At 54.4% G+C, this 27,080-nt stretch overlaps 2 protein-coding genes across 2 annotated transcripts in view; both read left to right on the plus strand.

Moving 5' to 3' along the window:
• The first annotated feature begins 483 nt into the window (after positions 1-483).
• KCNK6 (potassium two pore domain channel subfamily K member 6) lies at positions 484-13,623 on the plus strand. The gene is made up of 3 exons (XM_004601051.2): positions 484-805; positions 8,904-9,299; positions 9,413-13,623. The coding sequence occupies exons 1-3, from the start codon at positions 484-486 to the stop codon at positions 9,643-9,645; spliced, it is 951 nt and encodes a 316-aa protein (XP_004601108.2). The 3' UTR covers positions 9,646-13,623.
• Positions 13,624-17,535: 3,912 nt separating this feature from the next.
• The window catches only part of CATSPERG (cation channel sperm associated auxiliary subunit gamma), a 29,996-nt gene continuing 20,451 nt past the window's right edge, over positions 17,536-27,080 (plus strand). Inside the window, exons 1-6 of the mRNA XM_004601052.3 lie at positions 17,536-19,131; positions 19,236-19,289; positions 23,636-23,780; positions 24,012-24,138; positions 24,265-24,334; positions 25,689-25,844. Of these exons, the coding sequence (XP_004601109.3) occupies positions 18,532-19,131; positions 19,236-19,289; positions 23,636-23,780; positions 24,012-24,138; positions 24,265-24,334; positions 25,689-25,844 (1,152 nt within the window). The 5' untranslated portion in view covers positions 17,536-18,531. The remainder of the gene's footprint in view (positions 19,132-19,235; positions 19,290-23,635; positions 23,781-24,011; positions 24,139-24,264; positions 24,335-25,688; positions 25,845-27,080) is intronic.

Here is a 27,080-nt window from a genome sequence, read left to right on the forward strand (position 1 = left end):
GTCCCCTCCCGTGGACACACCCCCACTCCGATGCGCGGCTCGGCTCAGGCCTCGGGAACTGGTTTGCCCGCTCGGTCTCCCGCCCCCGCGGCGGGATGCGGGTCAGCTGCGGGGCCCGGGGAGTGGGGAGCGTGGGTCCGGCGGTGGCAGAGACTGGCGGGTACCAATCTCTGGTACTCGGGGAACCCCGAGAGCTCAGCCATGGAAAAGGGGTGAAGGACCCCCAGACTTTGCCTCCACGTTGGCCTCCTAGACAGCGCGGGGCTCCACCCTCAGAGTCCGAACACCTGGCGTTGGGGCGTGCCTCAGTTTCCCGGGGGCGGAGCGTCCCGCCAACCCCCCCCCCCCCGCCCTCCCCTTTTTTCTTTCCTTCCTCTTCGGGGCGCTGGTGGCCGCAACTGGGTCCCTTCCGGAACTGAAACTCGGCTCGGGACCGTCGGGGGCGGGGGCCACGTCAGCGGGGCGGCGGGGCTCGGGGGCGCCATGCGGCGGGGCGCGCTGCTGGCTGGGGCGCTGGCCGCCTATGCCGCGTACCTGGCGCTGGGCGCGCTGGCCTTGGCGTGGCTGGAGCGGCCGCACGAAGCGCGGCTCCGCGCCGAGCTGGGCGCGCTGCGGGAGCAGCTGCTGCGGCACAGCCCGTGCGTGACGCCCCCGGAGCTGGACGCCTTCGTGGAGCGGGTGCTGGCGGCCGGACGGCTGGGGCGCCTCGTGGTCGCCAACGCGTCGGGGGTCGCCAACGCGTCGGACCCCGCCTGGGACTTCGTCTCAGCGCTCTTCTTCGCCAGCACACTGGTCACCACCGTCGGTACGTGCGCACCCCCGCCCCGACTCGGGAGCCAGCAGGCACCGGGGACCCCCAGCCCGCCCGCAACCCTCCCAGCGGCTTGTCCCCGCGCTCACAACCCCCTGCCCTCCTGGAGTCCCTCCAGAGCCCCGGAGAGGCTCGCGGAGTTCAAGCTTTAACTGCAGCTGGAAACCGCCCAGCTCACTCCCGGACTATGTCATCCCAATCTTTGCCGGGGAGATCCGGGACCGCATCCCTCGCATCCGCGCGTCTTTACCTTCTTAGGGACCAGCCGCTCCGGTCCGCGACCCACCTCAGAACGTTTAAGCGGGACCTGACCTGGGTTCAGACCGCAGCCCAGGCGCCACCACCGCCTCCAGCCTGACTCCAGCTGTTCCCGGGCCACCTCCAGGGTGCCCTCCCCCCCCTACACACACACACACACACACACACACACACACACACACACACACACGCCGAGGCCCATTGAGGATACTGCATGTCAGGATCCGGATGTTTCCAGCACCATCCTGGGTGCCCAGCAAAAGGTCCTCTCGAGATTTCCACTCTTGGGGCACCTGTGAGTCCCCTGCAGGGGCCGTGCCTTTCTTGAGACGCTGTCCCAGCTCCACCTTCAGACCCCCGTTTGGAGTGCCTGCTCTGTGGGGGTGGAGGAGAACGTTCCTAAGTGACTGTTCAGGGGACCCCGCCCCTCCTGGCGGTTCTTGGTCAACCGGGTGTGTGAGACGCCTCTCTGCTTCCATCTTAACACCTGACATGGGGTGATGGGGTTGGGGGAGCCCACTGCAGGGATGCGTCCATTCCTGGACCAACCCCACTGTGGGTGTGGGAGGGGTCCGGACTCCAGCCAAGTCCCTGCAGCGCCCCTCACTGAAGCTCCCACCCCTTCACGGGGCCATGGTAACCCCTTAAGAAGGGTGCTAGGGGCACTATGCCACCAATCATGGGCTCCACACCCTCAACACTGTCAAAAGCAAATCCCCCCAATCGTGGGCCCGGGAACTCAACATCTTGCTCAGGGTCTCCTGTCCGCCCTGGGTTGCCCAGGAAAAGAATTTCTTGGGGACCTGGGATCCCTCCAGCCCCTCAGCCAAAACCCCAATTCCCTCCTTACTCCATCGCTCTCCTGATTTACTTTGGACTTGAGACCATCATTGCAAGACCTGAGCCCCCTCCCCACATCCTCCTTGGTAGTGGCTCCCTATCCCAACTCTTCAGGCTTTCTTTTCTCTTTGCTTTGTTTATTGGGTTTGGGGGCCACAGCCTGAGGGTCTCTGGGCACACTCCTTGCTCTGTGCTCAGGAGTGACCCCTGGTGGTGCTCAGGTATCACTCCGGTGGGGCTCAGGAGACGGCACCCTAAGGCAAAGTGCCTTAACTCCTATACGATCTCTCTCCCCTTTTCTTTTCCTTTCTTTCTCTCTCTTTTTTTTTTTTTTTTTGGCTTTGGGGGATAATGCCTGACGGTGCCCAGGGGCTTCTTCTGGCGCTGTGCTGGGGAGCCATGAGGGCTTGGGGAATCTAACCTGAGGTCCTGAACAACTACAGCCTACTCTCAGCCCTCTGCCTGAGGATAGCCCTTCCCAATTCCTTTTGTGAGTCTGTAAAGGCCCCCAGTGGAGCCTGTCCCCTCCTTCCTTTGGACCCAGGCCCAGCTAAGCCAGGGCACTGACCCCACTGACCTGCCCCCCATATTCCCTGCTCTGGTGGAGCACCCCCACATCCACTGGCTCATCCCATCCTCCAGGCCTGCCCCTTCTGCCTTAGTACCAGAGTGGGGTACTTAGTCCCAGCCCCTGCCCTGACCCTCTGTAGCCCCTTGGGAGCTCCTCTCCTCTTTGTCTCTTTGCTGGGGGCAGGGTGGCTGAAAAGGGGCTTGTGTCGACTCTGTGCTCCCCCTTCCAGCCAGGAAGTGGCAATCTTTGGGACTGAAGAGAAAGTTCAGTGGGGAAGGTACTTGCCCTGTACACAGCTAACTTGGGTTCGATCCCCGACATCCCATAGGGACCTCCGAGCCCTGCCAGGAGTGATCGCTGAGCCCAGAGCCAGGAGTAAGCCCTGAGCCCCGAGAAGTTTCTCTCTTCCCTCCCCCCAGGCCCCACATAAAAGTGACAGCCTTTACCTTTTCCCCAAGGGGGCTGAGGCCAGCCCAGGCTGTGACCAGGGAGCTCCTTCTCAGAGACAACAGCTCGAGGCCTCACCTCCTGCCTGCCTGCCCCATGCCAGCCTGGCCTGGGCCTGCCCGCCAGCTCCTGGGCCACATCAGAGCCTCCTCCCAGCTCCTGGCTTCTGAGAAGGCATCCGGGCGGGCTGCGGGACAGGCCAGGTCTCCCCACACACACACCCCGGCTTCCCACTGCTGTAAAATGGGATCAGAGCCCTTGCCGCTTCTCTGCCCGAGCAGTTCCTGGTGGGAACTGACCGCAGACAGGCTCTGACAGGCCGGTTCAGCTCAGCAGTGCTGGCAGGCAGCCACCTGGAGGAGCCCTGTCCTTCCCCAGTACCCCAAGGAAACAGGCTCAGAGAGAGCGGGGAGCTGGCCTCAGGTCACACAGTGAGGCCTCAAGGGCCCCTGCTGTTAGCCAGTCCACCACACTCCCCCCAACCCTGGGTGAAGAAGGCTGCTGTGAGGATGGTGGAAAGAGAAGCTGTTCTGATGCTGCTGAACACAGCCAGGCAGGCCCAGGGGCAGAGTATGTTCAGGTCCCTTAGCTCAGTCCCAGATACTACATGCCACCGCCAGCCCGTGTTCAAATGTCCCCACCACCCTCACCCACAGCCCAGCATCTCTGGGTGGGGTATATAATTTTTTAATTGATTTTTTATTTGGTTTTGAGGCTACACCCAGTAGTGCTGAGGCCTTACTTCTGGTTCTACACTCAGGAATCACTCCTGGTGAACTCAGGGGATCATATAGGGTGCTGGGGATAGACCCTGGCTCGGCCACATGCAAGGCAAGCACCAACCCGCTGTGCTATCACTCTGGCCCCTACAAAAGATTTCAAGTTTTGTTTTGTGTTGTGTGTAGGGGAGTTTTGGTGTCACACCCGGTGGTGATCATAGCTTACTCCTGGCTCTGTGCTCAGAGATGACTCCTTTATTTTTTTTCTTTTTGGGTCACACTCTGCGATGTCTAGGGGTTACTTCTGGCTCTGCATTCAGGAATGGCTCCTGGCGGTGCTTGGGGGACCATATGGGATGGCAGGGATTGAAGCCAGGTCGGCCACGTGCAAGGCAAACACCCTCTCCTTTGTACTATGGCAACAGCTCTAGGGATCACTCCCAAGGGACTTGGGGTACTCTATGGGGTACTGGAGATTAAACCAGGTTGCCTTATGCAAGGCAAGCACCTTAACCCCTGTACAATCTCTTTGATTTACTCAAACGATTGGAGGGGTGCTATCCGCTGTGCTATTGCTCCAGCCCCAAGGCACTTGCCTTAAATAAGCTCCTTCTGCAAAGATATTTTGTTGTTGTTGAATATTCTTTTTGTTGTTGTTTTGTTTTTATTTTTGTTGTTGTTGTCCTTACAACAATAGTTTGACACTGAATATGGTCCCTCGAGCACTGCCAGGTGTGGCCCCTGAGCTTAGAGCCAGGAGTAGAGCTGGTGCCTTGATATATCCATTTATATAGTTACATATATCAGTGGGTTTACTGAGCCTCCATTGATCATATATGTATATGTATATGTGCATATTAAGAGGTTGGGATATAACTCAGTGGCAGAGCACATGCCTTACATGTGTGAGGCCCTGGGTTCAGTACTCTGGCACAAGAAAAGGAAAGAAAGAAGGAAAGAAAAAGAAAGGAAGGAAGAAAGAAAGAAAGAAAGAAAGAAAGAAAGAAAGAAAGAAAGAAAGAAAGAAAGAAAGAAAGAAAGAAAGAAAGAAAGAAAGGAGGAAGGAAAGAAAGGAGGAAGGAAGGAAGGAAAAGAAAGAAAAGAAAGAAGGAAGGAAAGAAAAGAAGAAAGGAAAAAAAAGAAGAAAGAAAGAACATAAAAATGTAAATGATGGGGGGGGCTGGAGCAACAGTACAGCGGCTAAGGCATTTGCCTTGCATGCAGCCAACCTGGGTTCGATCCCAGCATCCCATATAGTCCCCTGAGCACTGCCAGGAGTAATTCCTGAGTGCAGAGCCAGGAGTAACCCCTGTGCATCGCCGGGTATGACCCAAAAAGAAAAAAATAATGTAAATGATGGCAGAGCCAGAGAGACAGTGCTATAAGTAAGGATCCTATCTTGCACAGGGTTGACCCAGGTTTGATCCTAGGCACCCTTTAAAGTCTCCCAACCCCCTCCAGAAGTGAGTACAGAGCCAGGAATAAACCCTTAGTGCATCTGGGTATGGCACAAAACCACAAAAGCGGAAGAAAACAAGACAAAGTAAATTGTGGGTTGGCAAAAGAGCTCAATGGGCTGGAGCTCAGGCTTGGCAGGGAGGAGGTCCAGGTTTGATCTTCAGTATGACATGATCCCTCGAACACTGCTGGGAGCACTGAGTTAGGCCTAGTAGCCCCTGAGCACTGTTGGGTGTTGTAGAAAGCAAAAGGTAAGTCTTTGTGAAAATGAGAAGAATTGAATTCAACTATGAGTATAGCAAAGACAGTTGGAGATTCAGAGCATTGTCTCCCTGGCCTTCCCCCCATTCCTGATATCTGATTTGACACTTGTTGTCCCTTTCTCTTTACCTAAGTCCTTGGACTGTCAATGGCCAGGACCCTCGTAAGCCGGGTCAGCGAGATTCCCCTTCTTTCCTGATTTTCCACCTTTGATTGACAGCTTTGCTGCCAGCTCTGAATCTCCAACTGTCTTTGCTATACCCAAAGTTGTATTCAGTTTCTTCTCCAGATATTCAAGACCTGGTTTGGGCCCAGGAGTCCTCACTGCCAGGCAGGTGGGCTGGCGGAGAGGTCCCTCAGGACCCCGTTCCCACTGTTGAGATTCTTACTCTGGCACTGGAGGATGGGATGGCCTCTGAGCCCACTTTGTAGCACTCTGAGGATAGCGAGGTTCAAAGAGCAGATGTCGTTCATCATCAAACTTCTGTTAGTAATGGGAGTTGGACTCGGAGCTGATCATTCTCCAAGCACAGTAGCTTCATCAGATGGACGTTTACTAGTTTACTAGGTCACTTTAACTCAAGGCCCAGTCAGAGGTTCTCCTATTTCCTCTCTGACAAGGTGACCTCATGGTCCATGGTGGCTGCACAGCGCCAACCCTTAAGTGTGTGTTCCAGCAAGCAGCAGGAGAGAAAAAAGCAGGGAAGCAAGCAGCCCCCTCTTGAGTGAAGCTTAGTGGAAGTTGCTTTTTTTTTGCATGAATGTAGCTCATTGCTCAGACCAAGGTGCAACAGAGGATGAAATGTATCTTCTAGGCAGCCATCTGTCCAAGGAAAATGGAAGAATCCTTCTTGTGTCCCATTTTTTATTTTGTTTGTCATATGCAGAGGTACTCAGGGCTTACTCGTGGCTCTGCACTCAGGAATCACTCCTGGTGGTGCTTGGGGACCAAATAGGATACCAAGGATCTAACCCCGGTCAGCACGTATAAGGCAAAACACCCACCTGCTTGGTTCCATTCCTCTTTAGCCCTATTTTAGAATACTTTAGAGGGGCCACACCTGACCACAGTGATTTGCAATGCCTGGAATGAAACTCAGTGCCTTGCACATGCTAACCACCTGTTAGCCACATCTCTGGCCCTACAGCAACCATTTTCTTTATTTTATTTTTATTTTGGGGAAGTGCTTGGGGGCTACACCCAGAGGGTCTCAGGATTTACTTCTGGCTCTGTGCTCAAGGATCACTTCTGGTGGTGTGTAGGGTGCCCTCTGTGATGCCAGGTACTGAATCTGGGCTGGCCCCAGACAAAGCAGGCACCTTCCCCCTCTACTATCATCTCTCTGGCCCCAATCTTAGCCAATTTAAAACACAAGAGTTGAGGCTGGGGGGGTGGGAGGGATACTGGGTTCATAAGTGGTAGAGAATGGACACTGTGGAGGAATGGGCTCTTGAACATTGCATGAGGGAAAAACAAGCACGAAAATGTGTGAATCTGTAACTGTACCCTCACTGTGACTCACCAATTAAAAAATAAATTATAAAAAAGAGTTGAGGCTGGAGCGATAGCACAGCGGGTAAGGTGTTTGCCTTGCACGCGGCCAACCTGGGTTCGATTCCCAGCATCCCATATGGTCCCCCAAGCACCGCCAGAAGTTATTCCTGAGTGCAGAGCCAAGAGTAACCCCTGAACATTGCTGATGTGACCCAAAAAGAAAAAAAAAAGAGTTTGGTGGCTTAAGTCTATTCATACATTAGGGCTGGAGAGATAGTATTATTATTTATTTATTTTTTATTATTATTATTTTGCTTTTTGGGTCACACCTGGCGATGCACAGGGGTTACTCCTGGCTCATGCACTCAGGAATCACCCCTGGCGGTGCTCAGGGGACCATATGGGATACTGGGTATCGAACCCAGGTCGGCCTTGTACAAGGCAAATGCCCTACCTGCTGTGCTATTGCTCCAGCCCCATGGGCTGGAGAGATAGTATAGTGCATAAGAGACTTGCTTTGCCTGGGTTTGATTCCACCCCATATTGTCCCCTGAGCCCCACCAAGAGTGATCCCTGAGCACTTAGCCAGGAGTAAACCCTGAGCATAGCTAAGTGTGGCCCTAAAGCCATAATAATCATTGTCATTGTCATCCCGTTGCTCATTTATTTGTTGGAGCGGGCACCAGTAACGTCTCTCATTGAGAGACTTATTGTTACTGTTTTTGGGATATCCAATACACACGGGTAGCTTGCCAGGCTCTGCCGTGCGGGCTCCATACTCTCAGTAGCTTGCCGGGCTCTCTGAGAGGGGCAGAGGAATCGAACACAGGTCGGTTGCGTGAAAGACGAACGCCCAACTGTTGTGCTATCGCTCCAGCCCAAAGCCATAATAATAAAATTTTAAAATTTAAAATATATATTTAAAAGGCCATAGAGAAAGTAGAAATGTTGTTAATGCACTTGCCTTGCATGTGGCTAACCTAGATAAATTCTGGTACCATATAAGGTCTCCTGAGCACCACCAGGGGGTCACTCCTGACCACAGAGTTAGGAGTATCTTCTGAGCACTGATAGGTGTGGCTCCAAACCCCAAAATTAATTTAAAGTAAAAGGCCTCATCAAGAAGGTGACATTTGAGCCATGTTCTAACAGTGGGGAGAGAGGGGGCCCTGGAAAACCAGCAGAAGAGGGTGCCAGGGGAAACAGTCTGTGCAAAGGCCCTGAGGTGAGGCTCTGGGGAAATGTGAGGGGCTACACTTCTCTCTTGCACCTTGGAACTGGGGTGGCCTCTGTGCATACAGGACTAAACTCAGGATGTTTGTGGCTTCCCAAAGGCTGCAGTGGGGGAACAGACTCTGGGGGCTGAGGGGAGACAAGGAGGCATCTGGTGGACAGGATCAGGTGAAGCCATGGATGGGCTTGGAAATCTATCTCCAGATGATACTCAAAGAAAGCGGGTGAAATCTGGGACTGACCCAGGTTCAATCCCTAGCATCCCATATGGTCCCCTGAGCACCACCAGGAGTAATTCCAGGAGTGCAGAGCCAGGGGTTACTCCTGGCTCTGCACTGGGTACAGAGTAATCACTGGGTGATGCTAAAAAAGCAAAAACTAAGATAAAAAAAGAAAGCAGGGGTGGGTGAAGAGGGGCAGAGCAACAGACAGGAACCACCAAGCCAGGTGTTGGAATGATACAGCAAAGTGAGGGCATTTGCCTTGCTTGTGGCCATCCTAGGTTTGATCCCCAACATCCCATAGGGTCGCCCGAACACCACCAGGAGTGATTCCTGAGTGCAGAGCCAGGAGTAACCCCTGAGCACCGCTGGGTGTGACTCAACAAACAAACAAGCACAATAGAAACCACCAAGCCAGTGGCTGTCAGATTTGCTGGAAAGCCTCAAATGCAGAAGCTGGCGAGAGGTCAGCGGTGGTGGCCTTGGCCCGAACCACTGGCAGGAGCACACAGCAGCAGGTCCCGGGGTGGAAGGGAGGCTGGGCTCCGGAGATGTCCAGACACAAGGCTTTCTCGCCTGACTCTCCCAGGCTACGGGTACACGACGCCGCTGACGGACGGGGGCAAGGCCTTCACCATCGCCTTCGCGCTGCTGGGCGTGCCGCTGACCATGCTGCTGCTGACCGCCTCGGCCCAGCGCCTGTCCCTGCTGCTCACCCGCGCACCGCTCACCTGGCTCAGCCTGCGCTGGGGTTGGCACCCCCGGCGGGCGGCACGCTGGCACCTGGTGGCGCTGCTGGCCGTCATTGTGATCACGTGCTTCCTGCTGCCCGCTGCCATCTTCACCTCCCTGGAGGCTAACTGGAGCTTCCTGGACGCCATCTACTTCTGTTTCATCTCCCTGTCCACCATCGGCCTGGGGGACTACGTGCCCGGGGAGGCCCCCGGACAGCCCTACCGCGCCCTGTACAAATTGCTGGTCACCGGTGAGTGCCTGGGGGCGATTGCCCTGGAGGATCTGAGGGTGATGGGCGCTGACCAGCATCCCCAGACCCCTGCCCCGGGTCTGAGCCCAGCCTTCTGTCTGCCCTCCCTGCAGCCTACCTCTTCCTGGGCCTCGTGGTCCTGATGCTGGGACTGCACACTTTCCGCCGCTTCGCCGACCTGCATGGCCTCACCGAGCTCTTCCTGCTGCCTCCTGAGACGCACCTCGACGGCGCGGGCACTGCGGAGGATGAGGACGACCAGGCGGACATTCTGGGCCCCCCGATGGAATCACAGCAGCAGCTGGCCACCAGCTCCCACCCCGACTATGCCTCCATCCCCAGGTAGCCGCAGCTGGCCAGGGCTCCCCCAAGACTGAGCCGACAGCCACAAAACAGCCAAGAGCACATGTCCAGGCAATGAGACACAGCCCCCGGCGCTCCATCCTGTGTTTTCCCTGTCGGGGTTCTGCCGGGCACCCCATGGCAGCACCCTCTCCCCTCTTGTCTCCCTGGACTCTGGGCCTCTCTTTCCCCCTCTTATCCTTTCTTTGTTTTCTTGTCCTTTTATTTCTCTGTGAGCCACATCTTGAGATGCGCAGGGCTTACTTCTGGCTCTGTGCTCAGTGGTCACTCCTGGCAGGGCTTGGGGGACCCTGTGAGGTTCCAGGATCGAATCCGGTAGGTGGGTTTCAAGGCAAGTGTGCCTGACCCCCGTGCTATCTCTCCAGTCTCATTCTTTTTGTTTTTATTTTTCTGGGCCACACCAGGCACAGCTCAGGAATCTTTCTCCTGGCTTTGCACCCAAGGACTATGCCTGCGTGATTGGGAACCATATGGGATACCAGGGATCAATCCGGGTCGGCCATGTGTGAGCCCCTTTCTCATTCTTTTTTGGGAGGATCTCTGAAGCGGTGATCAGGGGAATCTGTTATCTCTCCCAGTGACACTTGGCCAACTGGCCAGAAGGTTTGATGCTGGAGCCTGCAATGTGGGGCTGTTTGGACCTTCTGGGGGACCCTCTGGACCCCACCCATCTGTGATCTGGGGCCCTGTAGTTTGGGACCAGACCCTGGGATCAGCACTTTGCAGAGCGTCCCCAGCCACTGCTTCTCTTTCACTTCCTCCGTCTCTCATCTCCCAGACTCTCAGTTCAGACATGAGTTGGGTCACCCCCACTTTGGGTAAGCACCTGGTCCTCTCAGAGCAGTAATTGCCTCTTCCTCTGATAAATGGAAAGAATGTATCACTTACCCCAAACGGCCTTCCCCACCCCCAAACACATACACTTTGTGCCGGTCATGCTAGGAGGTACTGTGGACACAGCAGTAGTTGCAGTGGCCTGAACCCTGCTCTCAGCTGGGGTTGGGGGCTGCAGCCCAATCCTCCCCCCCCACAGTGACAACCCAGGCTGGACACAACCTCGGTGGGGAAAGCAGAGTGACAGGGAGACATGGCCTGTCTAGCCTGGAAAGTCAGGGAAGACTTCCTGGAGGAAGGAATACCTAAACTCAGTGCTGGCACAGGAGGATTTGTGGGGAAAGAAGGTGGCTCTTCCTTGTTTCCTCAAGTGTCTCCATGGATAACCCTGGGCTCTGTCGGGTATAGAATCTTCCTGGCTGGTAGGAGGCTGAATCAGGATAGCAGCAGCTCAGGTCCGGGTATCACAGAAGGCGCTGCCCTGGTGAAGACAGCTCTGTAGGTTTGCTGAGAACACTTGCAGGAGGCACACTGGGTGCCCGTCCTGCTCAACCCATCCTGCCTGGACCCCTGGCACTCCGGTCATCTTAAGTGACATTCAGCTTCCTTGTCTGCAAAACAGCAGTCCTGGTCCCCGCCTTGGGGTCCTGGCTTCCAAGAGTGACCTCACAAGCCTGGCCTGTTACTCGTCATTGCGTGCACTGACCGGCCCAGGCCTTCGGACTCACATATGAGATCCTAACACTACCGCCTGCCATTTATGAGGAAACTGAGTCACGGCGTGGGAGGGAAGGTATTAAACCAAGTTGGACTGGAACCTGCTGTGTGTGGAGGGCTAGAGCGACACCTAGTGGTGGGTGTCAGGAAGTCATAGGACTCCCAGGACTGGGGCCGCAGGTGGGAATGAGGAGAGACCAGGCTGGAGAAATCAGACTTTGCTGTATCCACAGAGGAAAATTTGGGTTGCAAATGAGGAAGGTTTGATCAGACCTGGTTGAAACCATACTGCGATTGTATATTGCACTTGATCAGAGCTGGGGAAAGCTCTGGGAGTACAGGCACAGCTCTGGGAGCAACTCATACCCTCTGTCTCTGCTAGAGCTCTCTCAACTGGAGACTTGGTTCCATGTGGACTCCCCTTTGTGGCCCCAAAGTAGCTGCCACTGGTCCAGACATCACAATTTGACAGGATCTTTTTTTTTCCTTTTTTTTTTTTTTTTTTGGTTTTGGGTCACACCTGGTGCTCAGGGGTTACTCCTGGCTCTGCACTCAGGAACCATTCCTGGAAAGTTCAGGGGACCACAGGGGATGCTGGGCATCAATCTGGGGTCAGCTACATGCAAGGCAAGTGCCTTACCCCTTGTACTCAGGCCCCACAATCATCTTTTTGATTTGCAGTGTAGGGGATCAAACCCAGGGGCTCAAGGACTCAAAAAACATCCCTTCTTTTCCATCTTATCTTCTTGAAAGCAAGGAGACCTTCCCCAAAAGCTTTCCAGCAGACTCCTCTTCCCTCTTTTTTTTTTTCTGGGTCACGCGCAGCGATGCTCAGGGTTTACTCCTGGCTCTGCACTCAGGAGTTACTCCTGGCAGTGCTTGGGGGGACCATATGGGATGCTGAAGATTGAACTCTGGTCAACCACATGCAAGGCAAATATCTACCCACAGTACTATCACTCTGGCCCCTCCTCTTCCATCTTACTGGATGAAATAGTCACATGTTCATCCTGAGCTACCCACTGGATTAGCTTGGGGGTGTGACCACCCGCCTTGATCAAGGCCAGGGCTGTAGGTTCCATGCAGAGGTCAGGGAATTCTTGAACAAGACTGGGCTTGGTTCGCCACATGACTCTTTCCAATTGCCAAGGCGTGGGAGGGTGGATGGGACACAGGGTCAGGGCCGTGATGCCTGCTGGGGCCCACATGGAGGTTGCCAGGGGCTCAGACGACAATCTGTGAGTTCATCTCAGATCATCAAAGGCAACAGGGAGTTACTGAAATAGGGAAGCAGAGGGAGAAGTCAACACAGTTTATCATGCTAAAGCCACTCATGACTCTCACTCAGTTATTCTGACTCTTTTATTTTGCATAGTAGGACCATTTGGCAGAGGGGAGATAGTTCAGTGGGTAGGGTGCTTGCCTTGCATGCAGCTGGCCCATGTTTGGTCCCCAGCACTGCAGAGGATTCCCTGAGGATGAGGAGTGATCTCTGAGTGCAGAGCCCCTCTCTGAGCAATGCTGAGTGTGACCCCTAAGCCCTAGCCCCCAGCTAAATAGTTTGATCACTCTCAATGGTGATCAAGAGATCATAGTCCTGGGAACCAAACACAGTGTGGTTCCCACACACAACCAGCCATTTGAGCCATATCCTTTCAAGAGTGTTTAAATAAATAGTGCAGGGGCTCAGAGCCCTGCCTCAAAAGCCTGTGGTCCTGGGGCTGGAGTGAAGGCACAGTGGGTAAGGCATTTACCTTGCACGTAGCCGACCCGGGTTCAATTCCCAGCATCCCATATGGTCCCCTGAGCTCCTCCAGGAGTAATTCCTGAGTGCAGAGCCAGGGGTAACCCCCTGTGTGACTCAAAAAGCCAAAAAAAAAAAAAAAAGCCTGTGGTCGTGAGTACAAATCCCCAGTACCCCACATGCTCCAGTGGGGTCGTTCTGCTGTCTGTGGGTCCTGGCACTGCAGGTGATTTTGGGCTACCCAGCTGACAGGTATTTGTGGGCACCACAAACAAGAAGTGTGACCTCAGCAAGCACCAGTCAGAAAATGTGATCTCTGGTGAGCGCATGTGAGCCTCACAGCGATGACTTACGTGTGTCCCCCAACTAAAACTGCATCTCCTGCAGAGCATATTTGCTGGCACTGCCCCTCAAAGGGGTCAGATACCAGTGAACACTGCAGCCAATTGTGAGCCCCGCAACCACGCTAGCCTGGCATGTCTGCAACCCCCGGCATCATGACACCACCAACAACAAACGGAAGTGGGAAGAGGGGAAGGAGTGAAAATAAATGAATCCATCAAAATTTTTCTTCCATTTTGGTTTCTGGTCCACCCCTGGCAGTGCTCAGGGATCACTCCTGGAAGGGCTTGTGGAGACCATACGGGTAGACGGGTATTGAAAAGCATTGACTATGTACAAGGCAATACCTTCCTCCCTATCTTATCACTCTGGTCCCAAAGATAAATTATTAAAACACACACACACATCACACACACAGACAAGACTGGTCCTGTTCCAAGCCCTTTTGAAACATTTTTATTAAAAATTTTTTTTATTAATATACCGTGAGTTACCCAGTTGTTCATGAGATAGTTGTTTCAGGCATTCAATGTTCCAATCCCACCACCAGTGGGACCTCCCCTCCACCAATGTCCCCGGTTTCCCTTCCTCCACCCCAGTCTGCCTCCTTGTAGACACAAACAAATTTACTTCATATTGTTTGTTATAGCACATAGGCAGATGTAATTATCAAAACTTAGATCAGGGCTGGAGCGATAGCACAATGGGTAGGGCGTTTGCTTTGCACGCGGCTGACCTAGGTTCGATTACCAGCATCCCATATGGTCCCCTGAGCACCACCAGGGGTAATTCCTGAGTGCATCGCCAGATGTGACCCAAAAAGCAAAAAAGAAAAAAATACCCTTAAAATATGCAACTTTCCCATCAAATTTGCTGTGGCCCTACTGGGCTGATAGTATTGTGAAATTCTGAGGTGTAATGCAGCTGTGTATGTGGCCACGTGGTCCAGGAGCTATCTATCTGGGATGATTTGGTGGCGTGCCAGTTTGATGAGGTTCACTTGTGGAGTTGGGCTGGTTCTATGTCAGAGGGTGTCAGGTGTAGCTGTGGGCTGCTAAGCTTTCAGGCAGAAAGAGGAATCTATCCACTTCCCAGAAGGCCTCAGGTTGGTCAACCAGGAAATGCTTTTTATTTTTTTTTTTAATTGAAACACCGTGAGAGCGGTTACAAAATTTTCAGTTTAAGTCTCGGTCATACAATGATGAAACAATGATGAAACACCTGACCCTTCACCAGTGCACATTTTCCACCACCAAAAACCCCAGTATCTCCCCCATCCCACACCCTCCCCCTACCTGTGTGGCAGATGGGAAATTGTGCTCCTTTGGAGATGTGGCACTGGGCAGTTTCTCTGCTGGCAAGATGGTGAGTGTTGTTCCAAACCCTTGATACAGAACAATTCAGTGAAGTTTCTTGGCAGCTCTGGTAAGGCCCATTTCCCACATTTTATAGTTGAGAAAGGAAGGCCCAGAGAAGTAAGTAACTTGTATAAGATTACACAGGAGGGGCCATGGTCATACTAGTACATCCAGGTAGGGCACTTGCCTAACACACAGCTGACCCAGGTTCGATTTGTGGAATCAAACACAATTTGGGTCCTGTGAGCCCCACTAGGAGTGATCCCTGAGCAGAGCCAGAAGTGAAGCCCTGAGGACAACAAATGTGGCCCCCAAACAAATAAATAAGCATCAAAATAGTACATGATACATACAGCTAAATGTGGCTCAAATGCTAGCGCAAGTGCCTTCCTGTGTGAAGCTCTGGGTTTTGTTCCTAGTACCATATCCTCTACCCGCTGGTCCCACAGGGCCTGAGAACCACAGAACATGGGCAGCACCACGATTGCTTTCCTGCTTCTCCAAAGAAAACTGAAAAAAAGGGGATCCGGAGAGATAGTGGTGCGGGTAAGGTGGATTGACCTGGGTTCAATATCTGGCACCCCGTATGGTCCCCTGAGCTCTGCCAGGAGAGACTCCTGAGTGCAGATCCAGGAACAAACCCTGAGCACCACCAGATGGGCCCCCAAAACTGAGTAAACAAACAACAAAAAAGAAACTTGAGGCTGGAGAGATAGCACAGCAGTCAGGGCACTTGCCTTGCACACAGCTGACCTGGGTTCGATCCCCGGCATCCCATGAGTCCTGCCAGGGATGATTTCTTAGTGCAGATTTAGGAGTAACCTTTGAGCACTGCTGGATGTAGCTCCCCCCTCCCCCCCATGGCAGAAGTCACCAGAGAAGTATCCAGTGCTGATTAGTCTTTCTCCCAGATGGGCTCCAGGTCCACAGCTTCCCATGTTCCTCCTGGGCAGATTCTAGCAACACCATTTGTATGTGTGTTTGGGGTGCACTGAACTTCCCTTTTACTTAGTTTATGGTGGGGAGGAGTCAACCTGTGGAAAGCAAGTGACTTAACCCCTGTACTATCTCTCTGGCGCCTAAATTCAACCTATCAGTCCCAAGCTTTGTGGCTTTGTGGTTAAGTGATTTCGTCTTCCTATGCCTGAGTTTGCTAATCCGGGGCTGAGAGCAGTACCTACGTCACTGACCTGTAAGAGAATCTGACATCTTCCATCTGCAGAACTCCACTACAATGTCTGACAATCACAGAAAAGGCGGCGAATTTCTGCTATCGTCGTTGCTTTAATTTTTTTTTTTTTTTGCTGGGGCCAGAGTGATGGTGCAGTGGTTAGGGTGCCTGTGGTGCTGAAGTTCAAACATGGGTGGGCCATGTGCAAGGCTGTACCTCACCATTTCTCCTGCCCTGTGATCAACATTTATGCAGTCTGTTATTTATGTTATGTGTGCATGCATATGTTTATATACACATATACAAATACATCACTTTATTTTTCCTAATAGTCTCATTTCCGCTCCTTTTGTCACCCACTCAAGGGAGCTGGGAAGGCCCTGGAGAGACCCATCATTCTCCCACAGCCCTTTTAAAACCTGCAGCACCTCCTTGGGATAATCAGCCCTTATATATTATCTCTCTTTTTGTGTGCATGTGTTTGGGCCACACCCAGAAGTGCTCAGGAGTTATACCTGACTCTGCACTCAGGAATTACTTCTGGTGGTGCTCAGGGGACCATCTAGGATGCCAAGGATTGAATCTGAGTAGGCCATTTGCAAGGCCAATGCCCTACTCCCTGTATAGTCGCCCCAGCCCCAGAAATAAAAACTCTTGACCCCCACCTCAGCCTACTGCATCAACAACTCTGAGGGTGGGGCTCAAGAGCTTGTTTTAACAAGCTCTTTGGATGAGTCTGAAACCTGTGAAGTCAGCTTTGCAGTTCTTTATTTTCTTTTTTAATTATTATTATTTTTTTTGGTTTTTGGGTCACACCCGGCGATGCACAGGGGGTTACTCCTGGCTCTTCACTCAGGAATTACCCCTGGCAGTGCTCAGGGGACCATATGGGATGCTGGGATTAGAACCCGGGTTGGCCACGTGCAAGGCAAACGCCCTACCCGCTGTGCTATTGCTCCAGCCCCAGCTTTGCAGTTCTTTAAGAAGTCCTGGTACTAGTCTTTGTTAGGCAAAAGAATGCAAATAGAAACTACTAACTTATTGAATACTTACTTACCCAGACACCCTCTAGGTCTGTAAGAGATTGTCTTTTTTGGGCTGGGTGGTAGTTTGGGCCACAGCTCCAGCGCTTGGAACACTTTTGAACACTCCAGTGTTCAGGAAAGACCTCCGGAGGTGCTTAGAGAGACCATACGTGATACTGGGGCTCAAACCGTAGTCAACTGCGTGCAAGGCAAGTGCCTTACCTCCTGTACTAGCTCTCTGGCTCCAAGTTGGTTGTCTCATCTCTGTTCTGTAGACGGGTGTTAAGCTTTTGCAAAAGGAGGATTCATTCCCATAAGGTGGCCAATTCTTTTTTTTTTTTTTTTGCTATCCAAGCCTGACTGGTAGAAAAACAAGGGGGGTGGTTTCCTTCCCATTACAAATAATCTGCAGCGCCCTCGCCCGAGGGCGGAGCCGCGTTACCATGGAGACCGGCGGGCGGTGGGCGGGGCTCTGCGGAACGGAAGTCGGTTATAGAAGCGTGGGCGGCCATTTTGAGAACGGGCAAGAAGGGGCGGGACCGGAGCGGCCAAGTGACGGTTGACCGGTTTTAATTAAGTGACTGGTACCTCTGGGCCGGGGAGAAGAGGGGAGGGATGTGGGGGGCGGGGGCGGGGGCGGGGCCACGAAGGGGAGGGGAGAGGCAGTGAGAGGTGGGGCAAAGAAGAGTGAGACCCCCGCAGAAGGGAGAGCAAGGGAAAAGAGAGAAGGGCTAAAGAAGAAGCGGGACCATGAGTAGGGGCGGGGCGGAGCGAGGCGGCGCCTAGATCCGCGGGGTCCGGGGCATGGAAAGAAGCGCCAACAAGAGCGTCAGGGGCGCCAAGCGGCCGCGGCGGAAGGTGAAGCTCCCGGGGCCATCGAGAGCGAGCAGCGGCGGGCAGGCCGCGAAGGGCGAGGACACGGCGGCGGGCAGCGTCAAGGGCGTCGAGCGGGCCAAGAGCGACCAGCAGGGGAAGGGCGAGGAGCTAGCCAAAGGCGGGAAGAAAGCCAAGAAGCGCGACGACACGTCGGAGACATCCAAGAGCGAGGGGGCGAGAGCCCCGAGCGAGGGCGCCGACCGGCCGAAGGGCGAGAAGAGAGCGAAGGGCGTGAAGCGGGCGCCGGGCGCCTCCGAAAAGACCGACGCGGGGCCGCGACTCGCAGGCCCCGGGGGCGCCGCCAAGAGGCGGGGCGAGCGGCGGGGGCGGGGGCGGGGCGAGGAGCCGGCGCCGCCCGAGGCGCCCGCCGCCGGCGAGGCCGGGGGCCAGCCGGACCCCGAGCGCTCGGTGCAGGGGGAGCGAGCGCCGAGCGAGAAGCGGAGCCTGAGCCAGGGCGGGAGGCGGCGAAGGGGGCAGAGCCGCACGCCCGCGTCCCGCCTCCGCACGCTGCGGGGGATCACGTGCCGGGGCCGCTACCAAGTCTGCATCTCCATACGGAAGAGGGGGCGCGGCCGGGAGAGGCTAGGGGGCGGGAGAAGAAGCCGCGGCGCCCTCAGGTGCAAGATCTTCACCACTCCGACCCGGAGCAGGGCCGGAGACAGCAGCCGGGGCTCCCGCCGAGCGAGCAGACCGCGAGCGCGGAGGATGACGAAGGGCGCGAGGGCCGGGGACCGCGCCGGCGTCAAGTGTGAGACGTGGAAGCTGATCGATTCGCAAGGCAGGTGCCTGACCAGCTGCCCGAATGGAGGCTGGGCCTGGAGCAGAGTGGGCATCTGGCAGCCGAGCCGCGGCAGGATACGGTGTCGGGCCAAGTTCCGCAGCAAAAGCAGGGGTGGCGCCAGGAGCCGGTGCAGAACTAGGAATAAGAGTAGGGGCCGACGCAGCAGTCGGGGTGAGTCCAGGAGCAAATGTAGGGACTCGGTCAGGAGCAAGAGCAGGGCTCTGTCCGGAAGTTCGAACGGAGTTGGGGTTAGGTACAAGAAGCGCAGGAAGCGTCTGTGAAGGCGGCTCCCCAGCGCAGTCTTGTGGGCCGGTGTTGATCCCCGCATTATCCAGGTTGGAGTCACCTGTGTGCTGCCCAGCGGCGATGACCCCTGCTGGCCCAGCGCGGCCGACCCTGCAGATCCCACGGGTGCTGTGTGCACTGCTGGCGGTGCTTTCGGTCCCGTGGAGGCTGCGGGGGATGGAGAGCCCAGACAAGTGCTCCTGGGAGGTTGTCTTGAGCAGTTTTGAAAACATCGGTAAGAAGAACTCCTACGATCACTTCTCAGATCAAGAGCCCCTGAACGAAGTGGACGAAGAGTTCAGGCGCTTGGTGGACCTACCTAACGATGATCAGGAGGTGAGGGGAGCGGGAAGCGGGCGAGCCTGAGGGCGTCAGATTCGTCCTCCAACCCCCCCCCCCCCCCACCGTGTTCTGCACCTTGAAACAATTTCTCCTTGCAGAAGTACCTGGGGTTCCCCTATTACTTGAAGGTCAACTACTCCTGTGAGGGACTGGTGAGTGGGTGCCTCCTGTCCCTGGGCTCTGTCTGCGTGGATCTTGGGGCAGCATCACTAACATTTGAAGAGTTTAATAACACTTAACACTTCAGTCCACCAGGCCTGGAAGTATTCAAGATTCTCTCAAAATACTGATGTCCGTGGGCCCCACGAGTGACTTATGTGAAGCGGGGAGGAGAAAGATGTTCACTTTCTGGGCTGGAGCAATAGCACAGCGGGTAGGGCATTTGCCTTGCACGCGGCCGACCCGGGTTTGAATCCCAGCATCCCATATGGTCCCCCGAGCACCGCCAGGAGTAATTCCTGAGTGCATGAGCCAGGAGTAACCCCTGTGCATCGCCGGGTGTGACCCAAAAACCAAAGAAAAAGAAAGATGGTCACTTTCTCCCCATCCACCTCTACCACCCGGGACCCAGGGTGACTGGGTTCTTTTCTCACTCATGGAAAAGAATTTCAGGAGTAGACAAGCAGTGAAGTAAACAGATTTTATGTAGAGGTTGTTTGAGGGAAGGAGGAAGGGATAAGAGGGAGAGAGAAGAGTAAGGGTAATGCGCTGAAGAGAGAACTCAGGCTTCTCCAAGGGTGGAGAGAGCCTTGAATGGGCTATTGGGCTGGCTTTTATAGGTTCTTTGCAGCTCATCTGGATTGGGAATGTTCTGGAGTCTTCTTGGGGCTGGGTCACTGAAGTTAATCGGGTTAACAGTGAGGTCCCAGGGCAGGGGTCCATCCAGATCCTCAGGGCCTGCTGATGGTCTCATCCGGTCTTTTGTTTTCTAAATCTACAAATCTTAAGATTCTCCATTCCAGAGATTTTGTCAATCTAAGTTTCATTGCCAAGGGCCTTTCCCTATCTACCTCCCTACATCACCATCAACCATGCCTGAGTTCTCTACATCTTCACCAGAAATTACCGTCTTTTGCACTGTAGTCACTGTGACGGATGTCTGAGAGGCTGCAGTGCTAGTACAGTCAGAAGGGCGCTTGCCTTACATGTGACTTGACCTGAGGGGTTTTATTCTAGCACCATATACTGCCCCCTGAGCCCTTCCAGGATTGATCTCTGAGTGCAGAGCCAGGAGTAAGCCAGAAAGTAGAAAGTGTTGTGGGGGAGGCAGACCAATGGTGCATTTGGTAGCACCTTGTCGTCCACGCAGCCATCCTGGGTTTGATCTCTGGCATCCCATAGAGTCCCTGGAACACTGCCAAAAGTAATTTATGAGTGCAGAGCCAGGAGTGACCCCAGAGTACTGTCAGGTGTGGTCCCAAAAAGCAAACAATTGAAAATGTGTTGTGGTTTTTTATTTGTACTTTCCTCACAAATAATTGGTAAATATTTTCCAAATGCTCATCTGTGTTCTTTGGAAAAAAATGTCAAGAGCTTTTGTCCATTTAAAGATTGAGTTACCAGGACTGGAGAGAGAATAGAGGGGTTAAGGCACTTGCCTGGCACAGTGAAGTGGCCCCCAGTTTGATTCCTGGCACTGCATATGGCCGCTGAGCACGAAGCTAGGAGTAAACCCTGAGCACTTCCAGGTGTGGCCCTAAACACTCCTCCAAAAGTTTGGGTTGATTCTTCTGAGAACTGGAGCTACTGTCCTGGGTTTTCAAGGCACCCTAAGTTCCTAGTGAGGCCACCTCCCCAACTTTTACGGGAGGCTCACATGCATGGTCCTCAGGGCTTACTCCTGACTCTGTAGTCCTGGTGGGGTCCGTGAGACCAATTGTGGTTCCCACTAACTGACCCCAGGTCAGATGTGCTCGGCAAGTGCCTTACTGCCCTTCTGACTCTTTAGCCACAAACTTTTATTCTATTTGGTTTTGGGGCCACACCTGGGGCCACATCTGTCATCCGTATATGGATGGCTCAGAGCATACCCCTGGTTCTTTGTTCAGGGGGGTTACTCCTGGTGGTGTAACCATTTGTGGTAATCATTTGTGGCAACCAAATGGTTACCATCTGGTAACCATTTATGGTCCTGGAGAGTGAACCCGGGTTGACTAAATGCAAGGCAAGCGCCCTACCCAATATACTATTTCTCCATCCCCCTCAGCCTTTTTTGTTTTTCTTTTGGGTGGTGGCCATACCCAGCAATGCTCAGGGATCATTCCTGGCTCTGCACTCAGGACTCATTCCTGGTGGTGTTTGGGGGACCATTCGGCATGCCAGGGATTGAACCTGGGTCGACCAGCTCAAGGCAAATGCCCTACCTGCTCTACTCTATCTCCAGCCCCTTTAAAAAATTTTTGTTATGGGGCTGGAGCGATAGCACAGAGGGTAGGGCATTTGCCTTGCACGCGGCTGACCTGGGTTCTAATCCCAGCATCCCATATGGTCCCCTGAGCACCGCCAGGGGTAATTCCTGAGTGAAGAGCCAGGAGTAACCCCTGTACATCGCCGGGTGTGACCCAAAAACCAAAAAAAAAAAATTTGTTATGTTTTTGTATATTCTGGATAATAATTCCTGTTTAGGAGCATAATTTGTAACTATTTCATCATTTGTGGGTTGTCATTCTACTGGTATTGGAATTCACATAAAGCAGCACCAAAGTTTTGAAATTCTATTAAGTCCTATATTTATATACACACATATATATATATCTGTGTTTTTGGTTTTGTGCCACACCCTGTGGTGCTCAGAGACTGTTGCAGACACTGTGCTCAGGAGTAACCCCTGTCTGTGCTAGGGATTCCAACCAGGTCTGCTACCTGTAAAGCAAGCGCCTTAGCCGCTGCGCGCTCTCTCTCTCGGAGATGCTCAGGGGTTACTCCTGGCTCTGTTCGGGAGACCATCTGGGATGCCAGGGATTGAACCCTGCTCGGCCACATGCAAGGCAAATGTCCTACCCGCTGTACTATCGCTGCAGCCCCATATAGGATGATCTCTGAGTGTGCTCAGTACTGAGAAGGAAAGGGAGGGGAGACATGAGGAAGGGGGAGGTGGAAGCACGCAGGTGAGCTGCTGTGGATGGACGTGGGGGAATCTGAGTTCTTGAAGGGGCAGGGGGATTACTAGAAGGGGCACAGGAGAGCACTGGGGGACATACAGTTTGCACCGGGGCCCCAGGTAGGAGTGGCAGGTGTGGGGCCATGGGAAGACTTGGCTTCGCCAGAGTTGGAGCCTCAGATGGGGTGTAATGTGGATCCTGTGCCCAGGCTCCCCCCGGTCTGCCCCCTGCTCTAGGGGAAGAGCTGGCACAGGGCGGCAGGAGCTGAAGGGGTAGGCAGGGTGCAGGTTGCACCCGTGTGCTGCCCCTCTCCTGTGATTGGAAGCCACCCAGGACCAGAGAGGGGCAAGGGTAGGAAAGGGCCAGGACACGGGAGGGCACCCCAGGATAGGGGAGCAGCTCTGGCTGCAGAGTCTCCTAGAGGAAGGCTGTCAGCCGTGAGACCCCTCCCTCTGGACTCCAGCGCTGCCCCCCAGGCTTTACCCCCCAAAGGCTTGAGAGCAGCTGCCTTCCTGCAGGCTCTGGGCCCAGGTTTGTGCAGGCCTCACTCTGGGGCCCCCTTCTCCCCTGTCTACCTGCCCTCCTGGTGCTCTGGGGGGTGAGCCCTTGGCTGTGCCTCATCTCCCTCAGCCTCTTTCTGTCTGTCTCACTGCCCCATGCCGCTCTCACATAGGCCTCACCCCAGACCGGTAGAGGGTCCAGTTTCTGCCCCGACTGAAGCACCAAGCTTCTTGCCACTCTTGGTGACCTCGCAGTCGTAGGTGACCTGGCACTCTACCTGACTGAGCACCTTAACTCATGAGTTGCCTCCTGCAGGAAGCCCTCCTGCCTACCCCGACCCAGCCCCAGCCCCCAGAGCAAGATTTCTTCACCCAGGAAAATTCCCTATGAAAAGGAGGCTCCAGGAAGAGGTTCCTGGAGACTTTTTTTGAAATTGAATCACTGTGAGATAGTTACAAAGCTTTCATGATTGAGTTTCAGTCAAACAATATTCCAACACCCATCCCTAGACCAGTGTACATTTCCCACCACCAACATCTCCCATAACCCTCCTGCTGCCCGCCCCCCCCCCACTTTTGGGCATTATGGTTTGCAGTATGGATACTGAGAGGCCATCATGTTTGGTCCGTGCAGAGACTTGTTTTGTTTTATAGGGGCCACAGCTGGCAGAACTGGGGCACCCGGGGCTCTGTCCAGCAAAGCTGGGCCCTATGCAGGCCTGTTGAGGGAGCAGGTCCGGCGTCCAGATGGTTGAGTGTGTGTGTGTGTGTGTGTGTGTGTGTGTGTGTGTGTTGTGGGTGGGGGAGGGGAGACATGTGGTGCCAGGGATGAAGTCAGGGCCTTGCACGGGCCAGGCCTGAGCTCATCTCCCCTCGCTGTGAACCCTCTCACTCCAGTCCTCTGAGGCCCAGTTGCGCAGTGGCCACCTGATGGGGCTGAAGCCTTTGGTGCTCGTCATCTTCCAGTCTCCCATCAACTTCTACCACTGGAAGATTGAGCACCTGGAGATCCAGATGGAGGCCATCCCCATCAAGACTGAAGGTGGGGTCGGGGGGCTGTCGGCTGTTGGGAGGCTTCAGTGGGGCTATGACCTGGAGGAGGGCGCCGGGAGGACTTGGCAGATCCTTGGCTTTAAAGCCTAAGAGGAGGCTCCAGGAAGGCATCTCCCTCGCAAACCTGAGACCTGGGTTCTCCACACACACTGACACCCTTAAAAGCCAAACAGAGCAACCAGATTGGAAGTGAGAGGCCTTGGCGCCCGCTACTTTGCAGAGTACTGCCACGCAGAGCTCGTGTGTAGCATGAACTGGTACGTGCCCATGCCCATCAAGAACGGCAGCGTGATCATGAACGTGGACATCAGCAGCAATGGCCTGGGGCCCATCATTCCCACTCAAAGGTGCCGGCCCCCAGGCCTTTACCCCTCAACCCCCGGAGTAGCCAGGAGGAGCTCAAAGGGGAGGGGTGAGTGTGTGTGAGGGGCTTGGGGAGGCTACTGAAGCCCTCATGGGGGTCCTGCCTCTAGGTTCCAGGTGAACATCAACGGCTTTCTGAAGAGAAAGGAAAACACTTGGGAATTCACGCTGGGGAATGAGGTGAGGGGGTCCAGCCAGGGTCAGGGGCGGGAGGCAAACCCAAGCACCTCTCCAAGTGCAGGCCAGGTCCAGGTGCCATAAATCGCGGCCACAGCATGTCTTCATGAGGGCCCTTGGGATGGGGAGATTTCCAAGTAGTGCTGGAGGGCCTGAGGGCCTGCTCCGGGGTGCTCGGCCCAGCTGTGCAGCCACCCCGGCTACCCTGGAGGGGTTTGAGAACCATGGGGTGCTGGGCATCGAACTTGCGGTTTTGTGTGTGCAAGGCATGTGCTTCCACCCTGAGCTATCTCTCTGCCCTCATGTACTCATTTTATTTAGTTTTGGGTCTATCCCAGGCGGTGCTCAGGACTTATTCCTGACTCTGCACTCAGGGATCACTCCTGGCAGGTTCCAGGGACCCTATGGGGTGCCAGGGATTGAACCCTGGTGGGCTGTGTACAAAGCAAACACCCTACCCACTATACTATCTCTCCAGCCCTCATTGTGTATTTATTTATGGTTCAGGGGTCACACCTGGCTCAAGGTTTTTCCCTGGCTTTGCGCTCAGGAATCACTCTTGGCAGGGCTTGGGGGACGATATAGGATGCTGGGGATGTCGGTCACAAGCAAGACAAGCGCCCTACCTTGTGTGTGTGTTGTGTAGCTCCCTACCTGCTGTACTGTCGTCCCAGCCCCTTTGTCAGTGCACACACCAGTCCAAATTCATGAGCTGGTGAGCTGTCATCCTAGGGGAGAGATAAACCCCACGCCTGTAAAACTGAGTTTAAGCTAGTAGCTCCCTCGGAGATTCAAATATGGCAAATAGGAGATGGATCAATAGCACAGTGTGCAGGGTGCTGGCCTTGCATGCAGCTGACCCGGATTCAGTCCCCAGTACCCCAGAGTCCTGCCAGAAGTAATCCCTGAGCACAGAGCCAGGAGTAAACCCTGAGCTCTGTCATGTGTGGCCACCCCATACTGGGTGGGGGCAGAGGGGGGGAGAAAAAGAGAGGCAAGTGCTGGGGAGAGCAGGCTGTCCGTGAAGGGAAGCAAGTGCGTGCAGTTAGTGGAATAGATGCAGAGGGACGAAGTGTTGGTCAAGGCTGACTGACATTGAAGTACAGGAGAGGAGGAAATCCGAGGAGTGAGACTGGGGCTCCTGGCGGGGAGGGCATGAGGTTCTGGGCCAGGATGCGCCTGTTACATCTGAGCCATGGTGTGGAGATCTGAACGTCAGGGGAGAAGGGGGCATGCAGGGGTGAAGACAGAAAAGTGACAGAGACACATGGAGTAGCTTATTGTGCGGGGAGTGGTGGAGCCCTGGGAGGGGGCGCAGTACTGAGCAGCCCCCTGACACCTCGCACCCCCGCCACAGCTCTTCAGCATGACGCCCCAGCAGTTCTCAGGCGTGCCATCGAGGCCACTGTGGTACACGGTGGACCACACGCCAGTGCTCATCCTCGGCGACATTCCCGAGGAGAAGAGCGTCCTGCTCACGGACACCAACTTCAAGGACTTCTTTCTGGTGGAGGTGAGGGTGCGGGGTGAGGCCTGCGATCATGGGAGGTGTCCCACGACATGCTCCTGGGAAGGGCAGAGAGCAAGAAGCCAAGCCCAGGCCTGAGGTCGGTACTCATCTCCCGCTGGGGCCTGCAGCCTTCTCCCTTTCTGGCCATGGGCACCATTTCACCTACCTGTGCTCAGACTGCCCGTCTGTAAAATGGGAATAATAGAAGACTGCCAGGAATTGTGAGGATAAGTTATTGTCAGCCAGATAAGGACTGTATGAGCCCTAACTGTCGTGATTTATTATAGCCACCCTAAAGGAATTCTGAAATCCAAAACGCGTTTCTTTTGGAGGGAGGGGCCCTTGGGATTTGGGGCCAGACCTGACTGTCTCAGAGGTGCACAGAGCTCAGTAGGGACTCCTTGTGGCACTCAGGGGACCATATTCCAGGCTGGGGACCCAGCAGGGGTTGGCCATATGCAAGGCGGGCACTTTAGCTACCCTGCGTTTTCTCTCAGACCCAAGTAGCTGCTTTATTCATTTGTTCTAGTTTTGGGGCCACACACAGCTATGCTCAGGGCTTACTCCTGGCTCTGTGCTCAGGAACTCTTGAAGCGGGGTTCAGGAAATCATGGGGTACCGGGGGTTCAGCCACATGCAAAGCAAGTGCCCTACTCTCTGTACTGTCTCTCTGGCCCCCAGTGACCACTTTCAAGTGCCATTTAAGCCATAACATGGTGCGACTACCATCTCTATCTGGTTCCCAGTTTCCTTTGCTCCAAAATAAAAGCCCCTTGATTCTTGTCTTTTCCTCAGGGGGGGGTCTCTCTGGGGCCCCTCTTTTCCCTCCTGACCCGTCACTCTGAGGCCTCCTGGGCACTCCCCTTCATGCAGCTCCCCTCAAAGCTGGGTTGGTCGGCTTAGAAGCTATAGTCAAGGGTGCCCCAAAAGGGAATCACTTCCCACTCCCTTAGCAGAACCCGAGTTCCTTCTGTGTTCCTGTCCCACATCCCCATCTTCCTGGATGTCACTGTCATCTGGATGGTGGGAGCTGGGTCACACCCTCTTCTTTGTAGTCAGAGAAGGGGCCCAATGAGGCTTTCTGTCATTTGTTTTGCCGTTTTGTTCTGCACTTAGCTGTGCTCAGGGTTTATTCCTGGTTGGGCACTCAGGGATTATTCCTGGAGGGACTCAAGGAGACATATGTGGTGCCCTCAGGAATAAAATGGGGGTCAGTTGCAAATGAGGGTCAATTGCATA

Source organism: Sorex araneus, chromosome 8, assembly GCF_027595985.1.
Source record: "Sorex araneus isolate mSorAra2 chromosome 8, mSorAra2.pri, whole genome shotgun sequence".
Taxonomy (NCBI): domain Eukaryota; kingdom Metazoa; phylum Chordata; class Mammalia; order Eulipotyphla; family Soricidae; genus Sorex; species Sorex araneus.